The sequence below is a fragment of the Emydura macquarii genome, unplaced genomic scaffold (assembly GCF_026122565.2).
Source record: "Emydura macquarii macquarii isolate MOO-44397 ecotype Brisbane River unplaced genomic scaffold, CSIRO-AGI_Emac_v2 contig_1348, whole genome shotgun sequence".
Lineage (NCBI taxonomy): Eukaryota > Metazoa > Chordata > Testudines > Chelidae > Emydura > Emydura macquarii.
In genome coordinates this window covers 17,344,739-17,363,158 of record NW_027131485.1, presented here as the reverse complement: position 1 = coordinate 17,363,158, position 18,420 = coordinate 17,344,739, and the positions used below count along the sequence as shown (strand labels likewise).

The 18,420-nt window shown below is 39.0% G+C and overlaps 1 protein-coding gene across 1 annotated transcript in view; it reads left to right on the top strand.

The window, feature by feature from the left end:
• USP7 (ubiquitin specific peptidase 7) overlaps positions 1-5,250 on the top strand; it is an 88,906-nt gene extending 83,656 nt beyond the window's left edge. Inside the window, exons 29-31 of the mRNA XM_067551292.1 lie at positions 672-743; positions 1,110-1,200; positions 3,869-5,250. Coding sequence (XP_067407393.1) covers positions 672-743; positions 1,110-1,200; positions 3,869-3,975 — 270 coding nt within the window. The 3' untranslated portion in view covers positions 3,976-5,250. The remainder of the gene's footprint in view (positions 1-671; positions 744-1,109; positions 1,201-3,868) is intronic.
• Positions 5,251-18,420: the final 13,170 nt, after the last annotated feature.

Sequence of the window (18,420 nt, the reverse complement as noted above, 5' to 3'; positions counted from 1 at the left end):
TCACAGAATTCAGGGAGACTGGCTGTGTGTATTCATGTTTCTGATCAGTGCCAAATAAACCTTGGCCTCCCTTAAAAATAGTACCCACTTGTTTTGTTTTTTCCTGTTCTTAATGGCTGGCTTTTGATTGATCCTTTTTCTTTTTGGCCTTTTCCAGTAATTCATCTTTTGGGGGTTTATAATATAAGAATATCACAAGGCAGATATACCTGATTTCAAAGATAATGCTAACTGAGGGCAAAAATTCACAGGTTATATGGACTTAAAATGGCAATGTACTAGAGAAAGTATTTCCATAAGCAATTTTTTTAGAACACTAGTTTTCTTCTGGTTGCCAAACTTCTCACTTTGTATCTTGGCCTTAGCCTTAACACACGTCAAAAGTTGTGCAAACATATCTAAACAAGTATTTGATCAAATTATGAACAATTTGCATAAAAACCAGGAATGACCTCATGTGAATTAAAAATGTAGATTTCACATTACTACTATCTCACAGTAGGTGGTACTGAAATTTCTGTAATAATTTTTGGAAATAACTGTATAATTTAGGTAATTGTATTCAGTGCAACATTTGACAGGAATATCACAACAGCGTCTATTCAATTTCTCTCTAAAATGTTGATATTTTAAATTATTTTTTTTATATCTACTGTTTAAAAAATTATTAGGGTGAACACTTCAGAGAGGTGATGAAGCGAATTCAAACAATGCTGGACATCCAAGAAAAAGAATTTGAAAAGGTAACATCATGTTGGGAAGAGTTCATATTGCAATTTATAGATCCTGAGTTCAAAATAAAAAAGAAAATTCTAACACAATGTATTTAAGGATTATAGAGCAGCTGTTTTACCATAAGAGGCTCAGTTTAGATAAATACTTTTGAGTTTTTGTCAGATTATGGGAGGAGCAGCAGGGAGAAAAGGGAAGAAGGTGCTATGTGGGAATGTTAGAAATAATATTTTATAGGGTTTCCCCCTCCTTTGTTTGGAATATGTACCATTTCAGATTAATACTCTTTCTGCATTACTATACCAAATATAGATAGCTGAAAAGACTTATAGAGTTTACTCCCGTCCAGACTCTTAACAATTTTGTTCCTTTTGAAGTTTAAGTTTGCCATTGTAATGATGGGTCGACACCAGTACTTAAACGAAGACGAGTATGAAGTGAACTTGAAAGATTTTGAGCCCCAACCCGGTGAGTAGCTGATTTATTTGACTGTATTCTTTTAAATGGCAGCAGTTGCTCTGACATTTGTTGGTTATTCAGTCATCCCTGACTCAGTAAATAAAAAAATACATTACTGTCCACAAACTGAGCATGCTTTATGTAGTTGTTCATTCATGTACCTGTTCATTCATTATATGTATATATAAATATAAAATGTATATGTACACTGTGTTGTGTGTAGGTTAGTTAGCATGGGAGATTTGCATTCTTAATGTATATACTCTCACACACTTAGAACCACTTATTATTCTCCCATGAGTTAAATAAAGCTGTGTGCCTAACAGAGTACTGTTGAACATATATTGTACAATAGAAGAAAGCTGCCGTGTAAGCTAAAATCTTTGCTAAATTGCACATCTTACTCTAATTTGTATAAATATTTGATTTCCTGATTTTTATTGGAGTAACATACGTACGTTGTATTGCTATCTAGTACAAGGCTCCATTCTTGGGAGCCTCTTAATTTTAAGACTGCCCCAAAGAGGTGTTTAACTCAAATGTTTTATATCCATTTGTTCTAAAGACAGGTCATAATAAGGGTTCAGTGAAGGTGGGAATGAAACAGGAACAGAGTATTAATGAAGGGATGCTATAGAGATATACTTTAAGAGCTCAGATATTGTACTGAAATGTAACCCTAATCTCCACTTGTCTGTGTACCCTGTTCTTTACTTAACTAATGCTTAAAGCTCCATTCACCATGCTTGCACAGAGAGAAGCAGAACCAATGCACACTGTAGGCTTTTTACCCAGGGGAAAGTAAGCAATGCTTGCACTACAGCCTTCTCTCAGAGGTCCCACTAGGAAAAGGCAGCTTTGAATTTACAATTGGGCTTTACAGATTTTTAAAGGATCCCAACTTCTGTTAATTATTTAATTGCAATTGTAACAAAAAATGTGTCATTGTCCAACTAATGGTCATCGTTCACAAAAGCTCATGCCCATAGCCTTAATTATTCATAGTTGTCCATGATTTCTCTAATAAAAGTTTTACAGATGCACAAACAGGTGTATTAGCCCACAGTTCATAATATGCTCCATACTTAAATAAAGAGTGCTGCAAGTATCATGTCACCCTGTGCTAGAAGAAAACTGAGTTCTGAGAATGTTCTTTTTAAAAAGGGCATGGTTCTCAGGGTGGTCGGGTGGAAGGCTAGAGCTTTTCAATAACTAACAGACAGTGGCGATTAAATTAAAATAGGTGTTCTAAAAGCCAAATGGGAAACTAGCAGGTAAACTAGATTGAAGGAAATACTGAAACTGGTAATGAAAATCAGATGATAAAGAACATGGCACTTGCAAAGAAATTAAATGCAGTTGCAATTACAATGCACTGAGATGAAAATATTTTAAATTTGACTAAAGGCAGTTTAGAAAAGTTTACCTCCATATAATTTACCAGCATATACCTTACCTTATATAAAGGTTTACATATGCAGGAGAGAATTTGAATCACTTAAATGCTGCAGCGGTGCACATGCTAAACAGGTCGATATAAAGCTGTGTTTTAGGCCTTAATTGGACCAATTTAACACGTGTGTAGCAAGGCACAGCAGTTAACTAGGCTTTTAAAACAAGTTAGCTAGCATTCTAACACCACACTTTTAAATCCTAGTCTAGATAAGACCTGAAAAAGAATACTAGTTTCCTGTCATTAACAATGTGGTAATTAGAGTTACAATGTCGGATGGTATAAGTTTTAAAAGGCATTGATTACATTTATTTTTGTAATGCACTGTCCGTTATGCCAAGATGAAAGAGAATTTACTTTTTTGTTGCGGAAAATGTATCCAAAGTGAACACGCACAAACCTTGAAGAAAAAGGTCAAGTATTTCACACTTCAGTCATCACAGTTGGCTGATTTGAATCCAGTAGCAGGCCCTCGTTGCTGTAGAGTTTTTAAGATACTGTCTTCTTCATTTCACTTCAAAGAACATTTGATGCATTGTGGACATCTTAAAGAGAACTCTCTTCCTTTTCTAAGAAATGTATAGACTGTGTTCTAAAGAGATTACAATACATAATGAAAACTAACCATGGGCAACACAAAGTATTGAATAGGACAGCTGACAAAATTCTTGTCTTTTTAATACTTTCAGCTTGTGAACTTTTCTGGATGACTAAAATCAGCCAATTACATGATTGCTTTAACAATTCCCACTAAAACGTTAATTGATGTGAGGGCACTTCAATTTTATTAAGTTTAAGTAAATCACGTGGCAAGAATAACCTAAAATATGACAGTAATAACATAGCCTCCAATACTTGGTATGTCTGGATGGTGTTTTCCTCTTCAAAACAGGTCTAACATCTCTTTTATTCAGAGAGCTATGAAAGCAGATGCATTCAAACTAATGTCTCTTGGCTTAAAAGAAATACAGCAATTTTTCACTTTTAGCATATTGTCTGTAAAATTTGGGCAGCATCAGCTAAAGTAATATATGTGAATCCAAGGACACAGTTTAGTGTATTAATGGAAATGCAGTAGTTGCTATGAAAATGTTCTACTGACTTCTGGATTGCTTCAGTACTGTAAGATTCAGGCTGTTCCATGTAATGGGCATGCAATATTTTGTGGAAATGTAGGGTTGCTACTTTGTCTTAAAAGTTGTTTTGTTTTTTTCTCTCTTCTAGGCAACATGTCTCATCCCAGGCCATGGCTAGGGCTTGATCATTTCAATAAAGCCCCAAAGAGAAGTCGCTACACTTACCTTGAAAAAGCTATTAAAATCCATAACTGACTTACCCAACCAGTTTGTTCAAGGCAAGGGACAAAATATCAGTGTGTGTGTGCACCTTTTTAACAACCGTAGAACTTTGGTACACGTGCACTATATCTGAAGTCTTCAGCAAGAGGATTTGCTGCTGATGTTAATTTTATTTTGTTGAGGCTGTTCAGTTTGGCTTCTCTGTATCTATTGACTGCCCTTTTTGAGCAAAATGAAGGTGTTTTTATAAAGCTTGGATGCCAATGAGAGTTATTTTATGGTAAACGTAATGCAAGGCAATTGTCAGCATAATGAGGGAAGAATTTAGTAGAACAGTTGACATTGGCAAAATATTTGTCTGTAGTACGTTTATAGATGGCATAAGCTGGCTGGCTGCCCTTCCTGGTGTGGTATTCCTTATCACTGCAGCTAGTAAGTCTTATGTTTAGACTCACGTCAGATTTATTTCCTTCAGTTATACTTTAAATGACATTTTTGTGCATTTGTAAATGCAAAACACTCACATCATCAATAAATAGCAATCTCTACTTCATTGTGTACATTGTTGGCACTTATTCGGGATTTTTGTCTCCTCCAGCTTCATAGGATCTTTTTAAATAAACTAGTTCCTATTTTGTTCAATCGCTACCTTGCATCCAATTTTGCCAAGTGGATGCTCTGAGTCCTAAAAGGTATTTGGGTATTTTTATTAAATTTAAAACATTGATAAATACCATTAAGGTTTACTATGCTGCCTTTTGACAAATAGAATGACACTCAAAGTTGGCAAAAGCAGGTGAAAGGATTATAAATATAATTAATTTAGTTAACATGGGAAGAGAGGGGAAAAAACACAAGAAATAGCCTTTTAGCACAGAGGGCATGCTCACTAGTGTTTAGTAAGCTGTTGACTTTGTAAAAAAAAAAAAAAAAAAAAAAAAAAGGAAAAAAAAGAAAGAAAGAAAAAGAAAAAACAAAATTGAATATTTAATGAACATGTACAATTTAACACTTGGAGGTTAATTTTGTTGGGTGAGTCTGCAAGTGAATTTCACTGATGTTGATATTCATTGTGTGTAGTTTTATTTCAGTCCCCAGATGCTTCCTTTTATTTTGGAGCTAATGCCAGCTGAGTGTCTAGTTTTGAGTGCAGTAAAAATAGAATCAGCAATTCACACTTTTAATTTTACATTCTTTTCCAGTACTTTATTTTGTTTCTGTAGCCGCAGTGTACAACAACTCTTCCTGTATATTGCCTTTTTTGCTGGAAAATGTTGTATGTTGAATAAAATTTTCTATAAAATTTTACTTCAATGAGTGATGACGTGGAGGTTGAAGAAGATTTCTACTCTCCTTGGAAGTACAGTTTGGGAACTGTTTTCATTTACTAAGATGTTTTTTTGTTTGTTTGTTTGTTTTTTAATTTCAGTGTTGCCAATGTATAACCCTGGGTTTGGTTGTTTTTGGGGTTTGGGTGTGGTCTGGGAGGGATTGTTTTGTTTGTGACTCTTTTTGGTTTTGTTTCTTTTGTTTGTGTTTTGCCTCTAACTAGTCACATTTGAGCTTCAGAAATAAAAGATTTTTCAGGAGGGAACCATGTACAAATAAGATGAATGAAAAAATTATTTTACTAGTTTGTTTGTAAAGCTGTAGTAGAGTCTTTGTAGTAGATGACTCTGCCTGCCTTGTACAAAAATTTTGTGGTCCAGATTCTCAAGTCTAATATTATAAATGGTGTAAAGTAAAATCTGGAGTCTCTAAAGGTAAGCTCTCAATAGATTTATAGATTATTGCTGTAATGTGTTCCTTGTATTCATAATCCAAAACATTCTTAGAAGTTTACTTTCATCAGACCTATCAATAAACATTTAATAGGGGTTATATACATGTGATGGCCTTTATAATTTTTTCTGAGATTGATTATGGTTGTTGTCAAAAACAGCAGGAGTGCTTGTTTTTTAACTAAATCTATATAGGGTTCCTCCCTCCCCCTCTTATTTCAGTTTTAAAATTAGTTTAATCTCCTACTTCTGGTTTTAAATATCAGTGTGGTGGGGTTTTTTGTTTTGTTTGGAGGTTTTTTGGGGATTTTGTAATTGTATGTTGTGTTGCTTTTAATTATGTCTATTTCCAATCAAGGTAAGCCCAAGTTTATATTAGTTTTTCGCTAGCTTATCCATTTCAGCTGGATAAAAGTGGTTTAAATAGCATGCTTTAAGTGAATAAGGATTTCCTTGTTTGTGTTGAACTGGTGAGGGTTGTGCTGCAATCCAGGGCAACTGGTGCTTAGAGTGCTCAGATTGTTCTTTAGATGCCCTCGGTAAATATCATAGTTTGTACTAAAAGTAAGTTGTGCCACACAGAAGTATAGGCCCTGTCTACATTACTTGGATGTAAATGTTAGGGTAGCCTAGTACAAAATCCATCTAGATCTTGAAAGTCATTGAGCCCTCCAGAGTTCCACAATGTAGTAATATGGACCGTTGGCCTATTTAAGTAGATATCTCAAGTAATCATAATTGCTTTTTATACTTAAGGAGAAAACATCCATTTCACTTTTGCAGCAGTAAGCTCTTGGGTGCCTTTTAATGTCAGTTCTGTAGTTTTACTTCCTTCACTATCATGTGCTTATTGATAGTAATAGGGTATCTATTTTTAAAGGACCCCACATATGTAAAGCATTTTGTTCCTTTCAACTTCCTCTTCGTCACTGAAGCTTTCTGAGAAGACTTGGAGCACAAGTAACTTTCTATTTGAGGAGGGAAAGATTTAGAAGCCTTGAAGGTGTGAATATTTGAAATACCTAAACTATGAAGAGAAGAGGAAAGTAGGGTATTATCTCAGATGCATTCTCCTTAGTTCATTTTAAGAATTTACAATTACACAATGTAATCTGCAAAATAAATTCCATTTTGAGTTTGCATTTTGGATCATAGCCAAGTAATAGACGCTGACTGCATTAAATTATCATGGTAAAACAAGAAAATAAGGCCAGCACTGTTACGCAGGATCACAGTATTATAATGGGCAACCTGAATTCCTGCTATAAAAATAGAAAAAATATGACTCTGTGTGTGTGTGTGTGTGTGTGTGTGTGTGTATTTTATGTGTGTGTGTGTGTGTGTATTATATAATGCTTTTCATTCCAGAGGATCCCAAAGTGCTTTACCAGCTGTATACATACAGCACCACTGAAAGAGTTGCATCTGGAGTTGAGTGTGGCAACCAGCAAGCACACTTAACGTGATGAGGAGGGATTTGGCTGGCACCATCAGGCAAACCTGTACTGATACAAACCAGGCAGGGTTTGTATTGACAGACATGCATAGTAAACTATGTGGAACTCAGTGTACTGTATCTACCTCAGCCCTTCACCCTTCTGAGTTGACACTGCTGGGATGTGAACCTGTCGTTCCAGAGAGTCCTAAGTATTTCAAACCTGAGGCTTGGACCAGTCAGTGGGTCCTATGGGTTTCTTGTTAGCTGTGGTTATCAGTTTGTAGATCTAAGCTGTGCTGTGTTTTTGCTATCTAGTATCCTTCTGATAGAAACCATATTCTGTAGGAACTGTACATATTGTAAATAAAATAAGTAGGAAAACACTGAACCCTGTGTTGGTCCACTCATTTACTTTTCTATTAGAAATTAAATGACCTTGAGTCAAAAACTACTGAGCTGCTCAGAAGTCTTGACTGTAGACATACATTAAATTTTGGAGAATGCACCAGAATCCCTTGGAAAGTCTAAGTATTTCTTCAAGTGTTTCTGTCAAAAATGGTCTTCATGGTCAAAAGGTAGCTGGCCAGAGAAGGACAATTCCTTTTCATGGCAACTTTTGAGGTTTTAAAATATATTTTCATTCTGTATGGGAACAAAACCAAAGCCTTGTGAACATTCTCAAAGATGGACTTGTCAATGTTCATTTTTGGATCAAAACTAGCTCTTTGATTGGGAAGGAGGCGGGTGTGTCTATCCTGGTGGTAAGGCTACTGGCCTGGCATGTAGGAGTTCCAGGTTCAGTCCTTACTTTGCCTGATGCATGGGATTTGAACCTGAATCTGCCACATCCCAGTACCCTAACCATGAGGCTATAGAATAAGTATTTTCTCAAAAAACCTTCCCAACAAAAAGTTTGTCTGAACAGATACATCTCCATGAAATGCTTCTGCTTTGCAGCAGCATATTTCAACCAAGTTTCACTTCCATGCAAATGTTCCAACCAGCTCTAGAAAACGGCAATTATGAGTCTAAAATCAGATGGGTGAGAAACATCTTGATTTTTCCCCCATTATAGATAGCCTCCCTATTAGGGGAAAGGCTAACTTTGGCACTAAACTATAACCATTTGAAAGCAAATGTTTTCTGTTTCACAACAGGATTTCAAATAGGAGACAAATTAAGAATCATATTTTAAATGTCTCAGTGAAATATATTGTAAAATCTTTTGCATGAGTGAGACTTCAAAGATGGCCTCAAAATGAATACAGAATGAGTGAGTATGACCTGCCCAGGTGTCTTATATAGAATATATTGCACAAAGCTAAGGCGGTGCAGTTGAAAACAGCTAGCATGTCCTAACATCCCATTCATTTGACTGGTGGTTCCATAAGAAAACTGCTCTGGGAGAGAGATGGCTATTTGATAGCGTGATCTGTGTAATTCTGAAGAACCCATGCAACAGAGACAAAGATTAAGCAGTGCCAGCTCAGTGAATGAGTAAAAATATGCTTTAAATGCCACTTTCAAAGTCTTACCTAAATTGAGATTATGAACACTTGCCTGCTATTTTCCAGTGCCTACGCTTTTGGGCCCCTTCACCTCCCACCCCCCAAAAAACAGAAAACCACCATCGCCTTTGGAGCTGAAATTTCTCATGCTTTGTTCTCAGCCCAGAAGTAAAATTTTAGGAGAGTCCATCTAGAGAAAATGAGCTCACTGCTGCAAGTTTCTTCACTACACTTCAATTCCTGTCGAGGCACTCGCAATATATCCAATATGGGCCTTTTTAAGTTACCTAGTCATAAAAGTATTTCTGTACAACCCATGACTTTATTTCAGGCAGCTGGGCTTCTCTTCCACTTGCTCTGTCACAGATAAACAGATTCAGCTGTTTAAAAGCACCTTTAGTCTAGCTTGCTTCTTAAGTAAAGGGACCTCTGTGTTTTTACTTCGGCAAAGCAAATTTTTCAGTTTGGGATTTAAGGTGGTTTTCAAGCAAAATGATACCTCACAAACCAGAGGAAGGGAAGAACAATCATCCATCCTGCAATTCCACAGTGATAATCAACACTGTGGTGACTGTTTCCCTCAGGGCCAAATTCTCTGTACACTAGATCTTCTGAGGCTGGATAACTATACACCTTCCTCTCATCTCTGCTGAGAGATAAGTGTACCTGTTTCAGTTAGACGTACATTTTTTAAAATAGACCCTTGTAGGTATTGTATTTCCTAGGGGCAAAATTTGAAGGTGTGGGTTGCCGACCTATTTTACCTAGATCATTCTTCCAGTGGGGAGAGAGAGAGAGGAAAAAGAGTCCCTAGCCCATATGAGTATTCAGACAATAACAAAATAGCATCTGGGCTTTCCAAACTCAAATATGGTGCATTTTCAAGTCTTTACCTGCAGTAGAAAATGATGTACCTATATTCTGGCAATAGTGTAAGCACTGAGTGTAGACAGTGCTTAGGAACTTTTACCATCTGCTTTGAGCATTCTTGTGTGATGTGGTAAAAGCCACTGAGCCCTGTCTGCATTAACAGTTGCTCCATTGCTAGCACAAGTGCGACTGCTGGAAAATGGGCACTTTCTAGCAGAGATGCACCTAAAGATGGTCATAAGATGTAGTTGGCTTAAGTCAAGTTTTTTAGACTCGGTATTATTACCTAAAACTGACCTCAGTAGCTGCCTATTTCCTTTCACCTGCAACATTTTCGTGATTGAAACAGTCTAGTCACAGGAAGACAGACACAAGTTTCAGGTGTGATGAGACTTATTGATGCTAGAAACTCATGCTTCCAAAACAATTATGACTGAAAAGATTACTCTGGCCACAGAAATTCAAGGATGAATCAGCACTTGATTTTATTTGTCCTACAACTTGCTTTTATATCTTATGCATCAGCTTGTATATATTCACAAAAAACTGTTTTGCAGTTCTGTAGCAAGAAGGATCCCTTGCTTTCAAGGTGCTCTTGAGAGTTTGCACTTCAAGACTTCTTATGTTTTTCTCTCTGCACTGCTGTAGATCTTCTTTTCCGTAGGATGAGCATGGACCCTGAAAAATGTATTCCATGCACACACACCCATTCCATCTCCTCCCAGGACTCAAAAAATGTAATGTGCCATGCTTCTTCTCATAGCCACAGATTGCCCTTCTAGATCCCTATTCCCTTCTCCAGTCCAGTCTAGATCTTTCCCTAGCAGCCTGGATAGAGTCTGAGCCACAGGCTCTAGGGGCTATGGGGATAGCCAATCAGTAATTAAGCCTTCAGGATATATCTATACTGCAGCTGGAAATGAGCCTCCCAGTCTGCGTAGACAAATCTATGCTAGCAAGGCTTAAGCTAGTGTGCTAAAAATAGTTGTGTGAATGTTGCACCAGTGATGGAGGGAGCTTGGACCCGAGATGGGGGGGAGGGGGGGGGAGAGGGAAGAGAGACTTCAGCTTGGGTGACTAGCCTGGGCCTCCGCCAGTGCCGCAACATCAATATAGGTATTTTAGCGTGCTAACACAAGCTGAGCTAACATGTCTACCCAGGCTGGGAGGCTTGCTGCCAATTGCAGTGTAGACGTACCTTTAATGTCCAGTAGCAATCTAGTCACTTCCAGTCTCTAGTAAGGTGTATGCAACTTTCTGCTGTGGACAGAACATCTCACCCACAACATCCCCAATCCCTAAGCTCTCGGAGCTCTTCAGGCACAGTTGAATTTTGGGTTGTCAACCAGCACTCTTCATAGAAAAGTTTTTGCACTCAGCAGTTGGCAGAAAAGTGGAATGGGAGCGGCCCTCCTCCTTTCAAACATATTTAGAGCTACATCTCTTCTGAAACCCAAGTTCTGCCTCATGATCCCCCTCGGGTCCTCTCTATCTATGGCTGCTATTGCTCTTCTCAGCATGATGATTTTCTCATGGAAGTTGGGAGAGAAAGCTGCTCTCACCTGTAAGAGGAACCATTTCAGATCTTCCATGAAGATACAGTGCCTGGGGGTCAAGTCATCTATCACTTGGAAATTGCCCTACCAAGTTTTTGCCCGTCTCCTAAATCCTGTACTTGGACTCAAGTTAGATGTGGTAAAAGTCCTTAAGTTCTGTTTACATAGAACTGTCCCTGCATCCACCTAGTTAAATGGGCTTGTGTTCGCTTGCATTCCCTGATGTCATGCTCAGCAGCTCAAGGAGATCAAAGCAAACAGTTAAAATACAAGAATCCATCAAAATAGCTCCCATTAATTCTACAAATGAAATTTGCAAATGGGGAGGATAGAGCAGCTCATTATTAGATGCTTCCCTGAGATGGTAAAATATTCATTTAGATCATGACAGATGATCCAGAATGAGGGTAAGAGAGATGCATAGCGAGCCTGAACTGCTCAGGGCTCCTTTAACTCTAAAATCACAATCATCATCTAGTTCTGGTAAGAATAGACTTTTAGTATTTGCTTGTATTTTATCTGCACAGCAGAGAGTAATTTAGGATATGAAGATAATTCAGCCAGGCAGAGTGGATATTTTATTTCCAGGTGCTCTAACTCTACCACCACCTTTGATGTTGATCATGACAAGCAGCTAAGTTCTATAGCACAAGGGACTAAGTAACATGCCTTTTTGTCACATTTCCTCTCATTCCTTGAAGTCCTGAGCAGGTCCATCAGGAAAGAGATGCTACCCTGCCTACTCATATTGCCAGAATGGTCCCATAAATCATGATTCAGGATCTCTAAAGTCAAAGACCTGCACAGTGGAAGATGAACTAGAATCTCCTGAAGCTTCCTCTGAAATAATTTTTACTATGCTAAAGATGATATTTAAATTGTTTTTCCCCTCTACATTGCAACAGAAGAATAGAATCTGTCACTTGTCTGCTCATTCTGATTTTATTCAGGAGGGCATTGGCTTTAAGACCTTAAAGATTTGTAAGATCTTGGGGACACAGAATTGTTTTACTCCATTTGTACAGCACCTGATCTTGGTTTGGACCACTATAATACAAACTGGCACTGATTTAAGTGAAGGTACATTTTTTACAGATTTTAGTTAAACTGGTGCAAGTTTGTATATAGACACTCTTCTTTTGGTTTAAGAATAGAGAAGTGAAGTTCTGGAACAGCTTTCCAAGGGGAGTAGTTGGGGCAAAAAATCCAGCTGGCTTCAAGACTAAGTTTATGGAGGGTATGGTATGGGACAGCATAATTTGGCAATTATCTGATCTTTGACTACTAGCAGTAAATATGCTCAATGACGTGTGAAGAGATGTTAGAAGGGATGGGTTCTGAGTTACTACAGAGAATTCTTTCCCAGGTGTCTGGCTGGTGAGTCTTGCCCACATGCTCAGGGTTTAGCTGATCACCATATTTTGGGTTGGAAGGAATTTTCCCCCAGGGCAGATTGGCAGAGACCCTGTGGTTTTTTTCACCTTCCTCTGCAGCATGGGGCACGGCTCACTTGCTGGCGGATTCTCTGTACCTTGAAGTCTTTAAACCATGATATAGGACTTCAACAACTCAGTCATAGGTTAGAGGTCTATTACAGGAGTGGGTAGGTGAGATTCTGTGGCCAGCATTGTGCAGGAGGTCAGACTAGATGATCATAATGGTCCCTTCTGACCTTAAAGTCTATGAATCTATTTTGTGTTTTTTAAAGTAGTAAGCTAAACATAAATCACTCTTAAACCAAACCATGTCTATGCACAAACATACACTCATTTTACTAAGTTAAAAACACACCATTAATTAATCTGATGCAATTTGTAAAATTGATCAACTCTAAGTCATCAAAAAAGAAATCACAAGCCAGCAGGAAATTACTTGGAGCTTTAAAGCTGGCCAGCGTATGGCTTCATGAGCAATAGAGCAAGAGGTAGGCTGGGTCTCCGAGGATCACTACTCGCATTTCAACATCAGGAATGGTGATCTGCCAGTCAGGGGGAAATGTCCCCGCTTGGAACTTCCTGAACAGTCTTGTGTTAAAGATCTGAGCATCATGCAGCTTGTCTGACCAGCCCACTGTCAGCAACGATCCACCCGTGCTCGCATAACTATAGAAAAGTAGCCCTTATTGTTGATGTGTACTCTGGGGCAAGGTGGATGGGGTCAAAATTGGGATGTTCATGCTGCCAACCCACCCCCACACACACACTGCAGTCTGGGAACCCCATAGCTGAAAAGCTACCCACGATGTCCTGCGTGTTGCCTAGAGTCACAGCTCTGTTTAGCTGGATTTGATTAATGGCCCTACACACTTGCATGACAACAGCCCCCACTGGATTTTCCAACTCCACAGTGATTTCTCATAGACTGGTAGCAATCCAGCATTGCCAGCTTCCATGGTGCGATCACCACTCGCTTTTAGCTGTCAGTGCCGCTCTCGTTCTAATGTCCGTGTGCCGCAGGGCTGGTGGGAACTTAGCACACAGATCCGGGGACATTGCTTTTTGCATCTGAAAGTTGTGCAGCCCCTGCTCGTCTTCCCAAACCTACTTTATGATGCAATCCCACCAGTCAGGGCTTGTTTCTCAGTCCCAGAGTTGGTGATCCACCATCTGGAGCTGCTCCATAAATGCCACCAACAATCTTGAACTGGTTTTCTCTGTGTCCCTTAGCAATCTCTTGAAAGAAATCATCATGTGCCTCTTGCAGTACTTCCAGAAGCTCTGCAAATACCAGAGGATTGTTCATCCTCTGTTTGCAACTTTCATGACAATAATGCAGAGCTGTGTGGATTCCATGCTTCTGTCAGAGATGGCTGACAGTGGCAAGGGCTGTGTGGGTTTGTGGGATTTTTTTTTTAAAGAAAAGAGCAAAAATTATGGGCTAGGGATGGCATTATCAGATGGAGAAAGTTGCATGTTGGGAAATTGACCCCCTACGTTCCAGAGTTCCCTGATTGACTCATTTCTACTCCATACACATTGCAAAAAAACCCCTAAAAGGTGGTGCATGGCATGCTGAGACGCCGCACTTTGCATCGACACAAGTACTGGTGAGCATAGGCGACGTGTAGGGAGTGCATGTGTGGTCAAGCGCCGCCCCAGATGTCTCCTCGGCCTGCTGGGGTGGGAAGGAGATGGGCTCTGTCCCCCGGCTGCACCCAGCACCTTTGGTCCCTGTACCTAGTAGCTGGGCCCGGGCGGAGATGGCAGGCTGCCGCAGCCTCCCTCGCCAGGCTCTGTCTCAGGCAACTACCACACTACATGAGGCAGTGACCTGGAGCCACCACCCTCAGCCGGTGTGAGGAGCAGCTCCATCCTGCTCCCTCCACTCCCTGCCTGGGCCCAGCTGCGAGAGAGCAGCCAAGCAAGACAGAAGTGTGCTGGAGGGAGGCTTAGCAGGAGGACAGAGCCTCCTCACCCCCACAGGTAACTGGTGGGGCAGGGAAAGCATGGTGGTCTCTGGGCTGGGCACAGGGTAGGGGTCACTGGGAAAGGTAATAGGAGGTAGGAACATTGCCTGCGCCCCTCCTCCATCCCCTCCGTTGAGGTGTCTGTGCACTCCAGAGAGAAACTGGTGCTTTGAGTCTCCCTGGGCTGGGGCTGGTCCCCGCTGGGCCCAAAGGAACATGCTCCCTGCCCCTGTGGCCCCAGCCCCCCAGGAGCCGGCAGGATTGGCTGGAATGGCTGCCCTCGCCCTTGGCAATACATGGGGCGGTCACGTGTCCCCCCTGCTTTACATTATGGCCCCCCGCCCCCAGTATCAGTCATCTATGATGCTAGCAGCCAAATATGCACATGGACGAGTGATATAACAATGGTGGCGGTATTACGCCTGTGTAACTTGCATCAACTGACATTTGTCGTGCACATTTAGCCCCAGTCTTGCTACTGATTTGTGTTATGACCTGTGTTATGGACAAGTCACTCACCAGTTCTGGGCCTGTTTCTTCCTTATATAACAGATGTGGAACGAGGCTAAATTAATGTTTGTAACCAAGATCCTTGGCTGCAAGATGCTATAAGGGCCAAATATTATGTATCATCCATTTCCCTTTACCCTTTGACAAAATGGAGGCATCAGAGTCCTCTTTTACAGAGGGCTGTTGTGAGGCTTCTTTAATGCAGCTTTACAGAGCAACTTGACATCTGGTCAACAGTAGCTTTGAAAGTACAAGCCACTGGTATAGAGCAGCCTAGGTATTTCTGAGGGTGCACAGGTATCACAATTTCAGTACCTCACAGGATTGAGCTGGAAACGAAAAGATCCTTTTGGGCCACCTGGAAAATTGTAGATTTGAATATAGTAAAATCTAATTTGTTATTGTTATAAAAATTGCTCACCAACAGTTTGTGGAGGCAAAGTTATAAAAAGCAAGCCCACTCCCAATATTAACCATGGAATCCTTCTGGTTACCCTGAGTTATAAGTCAGTGGGCTAAAAAAACCTCAAAAAAACTATTAAATACTCAAAAGTGCACTAAAAAAAGTCCTCAAAAATGGGTATGCTTATCCTTACCTGCCATAAACCATGCAATAAAAATGTCATTAAAACATGTATATAAAATAATTTTTAAAATGTAACACGTTTTGTATAATAAACAATGTGTATATGTTAATTCCTAAAAAATTATCTTTAAAATTTAAAAAAAAAAAAAAAAACTGCCAATAAATAAATATAAATTTAATATGTGTTCTTTACACCAGCAATCATACATATTATTTACCAAAAACAAAAAATATACAAACAGTTTTAATTTCCCATTTGACAAACTTTTCTGTAAACCTTGGCCTTAATTGGTCTAATCTGACTAACCACCTACTTAAAAAAAAACCCACAGTGACTCCGATTTTGCAGCAAACCCAAAAAAATATTTAAAAACACATCATCCAAATCTCCCATGCTAATAAAAATATGTTTAAAATTTGCACAGCTAAAAAAGACATTATAGCATATCATTGATATATTTTCACAGGTTGGTCTCCTACAACTAAAGGCATATTGTTTATTGCTTTCCATCCATTGTTAATTGTACTAGTTCTCAGTTGTGTCTGTTTAATTAACATGTGCATTATGTGCTGTTAAATAAAAAAAATGTACGCTAAACTAAAACCTCATGCTAAAATCAACTCAAAGTACATAGCTTTAAAATGACAAAAAATGACCCATTCCACTTAGTAAGTTGAAGGGTGAAAAGGGGAATAATGTAGGCCTAAAGCTTAATTCTGTTATATTAATTCTATGTAAAATGCACTTATTCTTTTCGTACTTGACAAACCACCACAGCAGTTTCTGTGAGGCTTTGCATTTTGGGTATGTAGAGTAATCTGTTCATTATTAATAAGTTTGTTTAAAACCACCATCTGTTTGTCCAAAACTAATATCTGGTCATTAATTATCATGTTTGGAAAGTTACCAAAAATAATTCTGTAAAACTGTGGCTACTATTGAAGTATCTGTTTTAAAATCAGTGCTTAAAATAACATCAGCAAATGTTCTAAAACAAAAAAAAAACCAATATTTAATATACATATTTTATAATAAATTTTAATCAAAAAATTATTTCTAAAAAACCCTTGTCTTCCAATTACAAATTTTAAATAAATATACAAAAATTAAAATATAAATAAACAATATATATAAAATCAAAAAATAACAAAAAAAGGCACCAGCCTCAAATATTCAAAAAAATTAAAATAACTTTTACAACCCAAATGGCCAAAGACTGCCCACCCAAATAACACTAAATCCACCTCAAAAACCAAAACCAAAATAAACTATAAAAAATAACAATGGTCATACTTGCAAAACATAAGTAATTAATAATCACACCAAAATGTAAATGCAGCATAACAAAACCAAACATATAAAATAGAATAAAAGCTTACCCCAGTACAAAAATAAATAAAAACTTTAAGTTTAGTTCTCCAGTCATCCTCCAAAAGCATAGATGTGCACTGAGAGACCCCTGCTCCCTCCCTCGTGTCTTACTCACCTGGCCAGTAAACTAACACAATCAACAAAAGCTAGTAACTATACTTCATCTTTATAAAACTTTGTGTGTGTGTGTGTGTGTACGTATATCTATAAATGTGCAAATGATTGCTTTTTAAAATCTTTATATTCACAATAAATGTAGCATATGGCCTTTTCCCCCTAAATAAAATCCTGCTGTTTATTTTATAAGTATAACAAAATGATTTAGGCTGGAGCAGAAGAGATCTATGAACAGGACTAAAAAAATAAGCGTACTGGGTTCGCAGCTAGTCCCTAAAGCAGGCACTTCTATCTCCAAATACTCTTTGTTCTTGGCCTAGGGATTGAGCAGCAGCAGGAGGATGAGCTGCACCTGCAGTACTGTGCTGCTGTTGAAGTTATGAGAGAACAGTGTCCACTGGTTGCAATGGGTTATGTAGGGGTCCACTCGTGTAGAAAGCTAGGATGGGCCATGGAAAGTCTCTCTTGGAAAGAATCCTTCCCAATCCTACTAGAAATGAACTATTCTAAGCTTGACCCATGATCTGTGACTGGAGCCACGGAATAAAAGATCAGTCTATTGTCATAAGTCTTCTGTGTTGCACCTTATTACATCATCTTGAACTACAGTTTTGTAAAGGCGCTTCTTTGCTCCTTTCTTCTCCTCAATATCCTTGTCCACTCCCCAGCTTCCAGCTGGAGACCCCTTCTTATGTCACACATTCTGTTATCATTTTAGCGTTTTCAGCCAGCCTGCTTTTGTGTGCTGTGAGGGCTGATACAATTGATTGTTAAGTATCAGATGCTCGTTCCCTCCCCAGTCTCTCTAACATTGCTCGCTGACTGTTTTACATTTTAGAAGTTGCCAGTAGAAAGCATTTTTTTCAAAATCTCCTCTGCAGAAATGCACTGCGGATGGTTGCCACTAGATGTCAGTACCATGCTGAGATTAGCCACTTGTTGCATCATCAATATCTATTGAGGCAGGAAAATACTGCGGTAGATTTGATCAGCATGTTAACACTGACCTTTTAAAACACACAGAAGGCAAGGAAATACTGTTGCCATGTTGGTTGTCGCTTCTTACCTGGTTGGCATCTTTCCAACAGGAAGTGACAGTCATGGTTTCTGCCCACTGGGCATGTCTGGGAGAACTCCTTTAGCATTTCAGGACAAGAATCGATCCAGGTCCATTCTACATTTACCAGGCATTCTTCAGGTGTATTTATTCACTAAGCAACCCTTGCTTAAACTGGCTGTGAAATTTAAATGCAGTAGCACCCTGGGATCCAACAGAGAGGCTGTGCTAGAACTTGGGAAAGGACCATCAAATGGAGGTGTACTTCTGGGGTTGC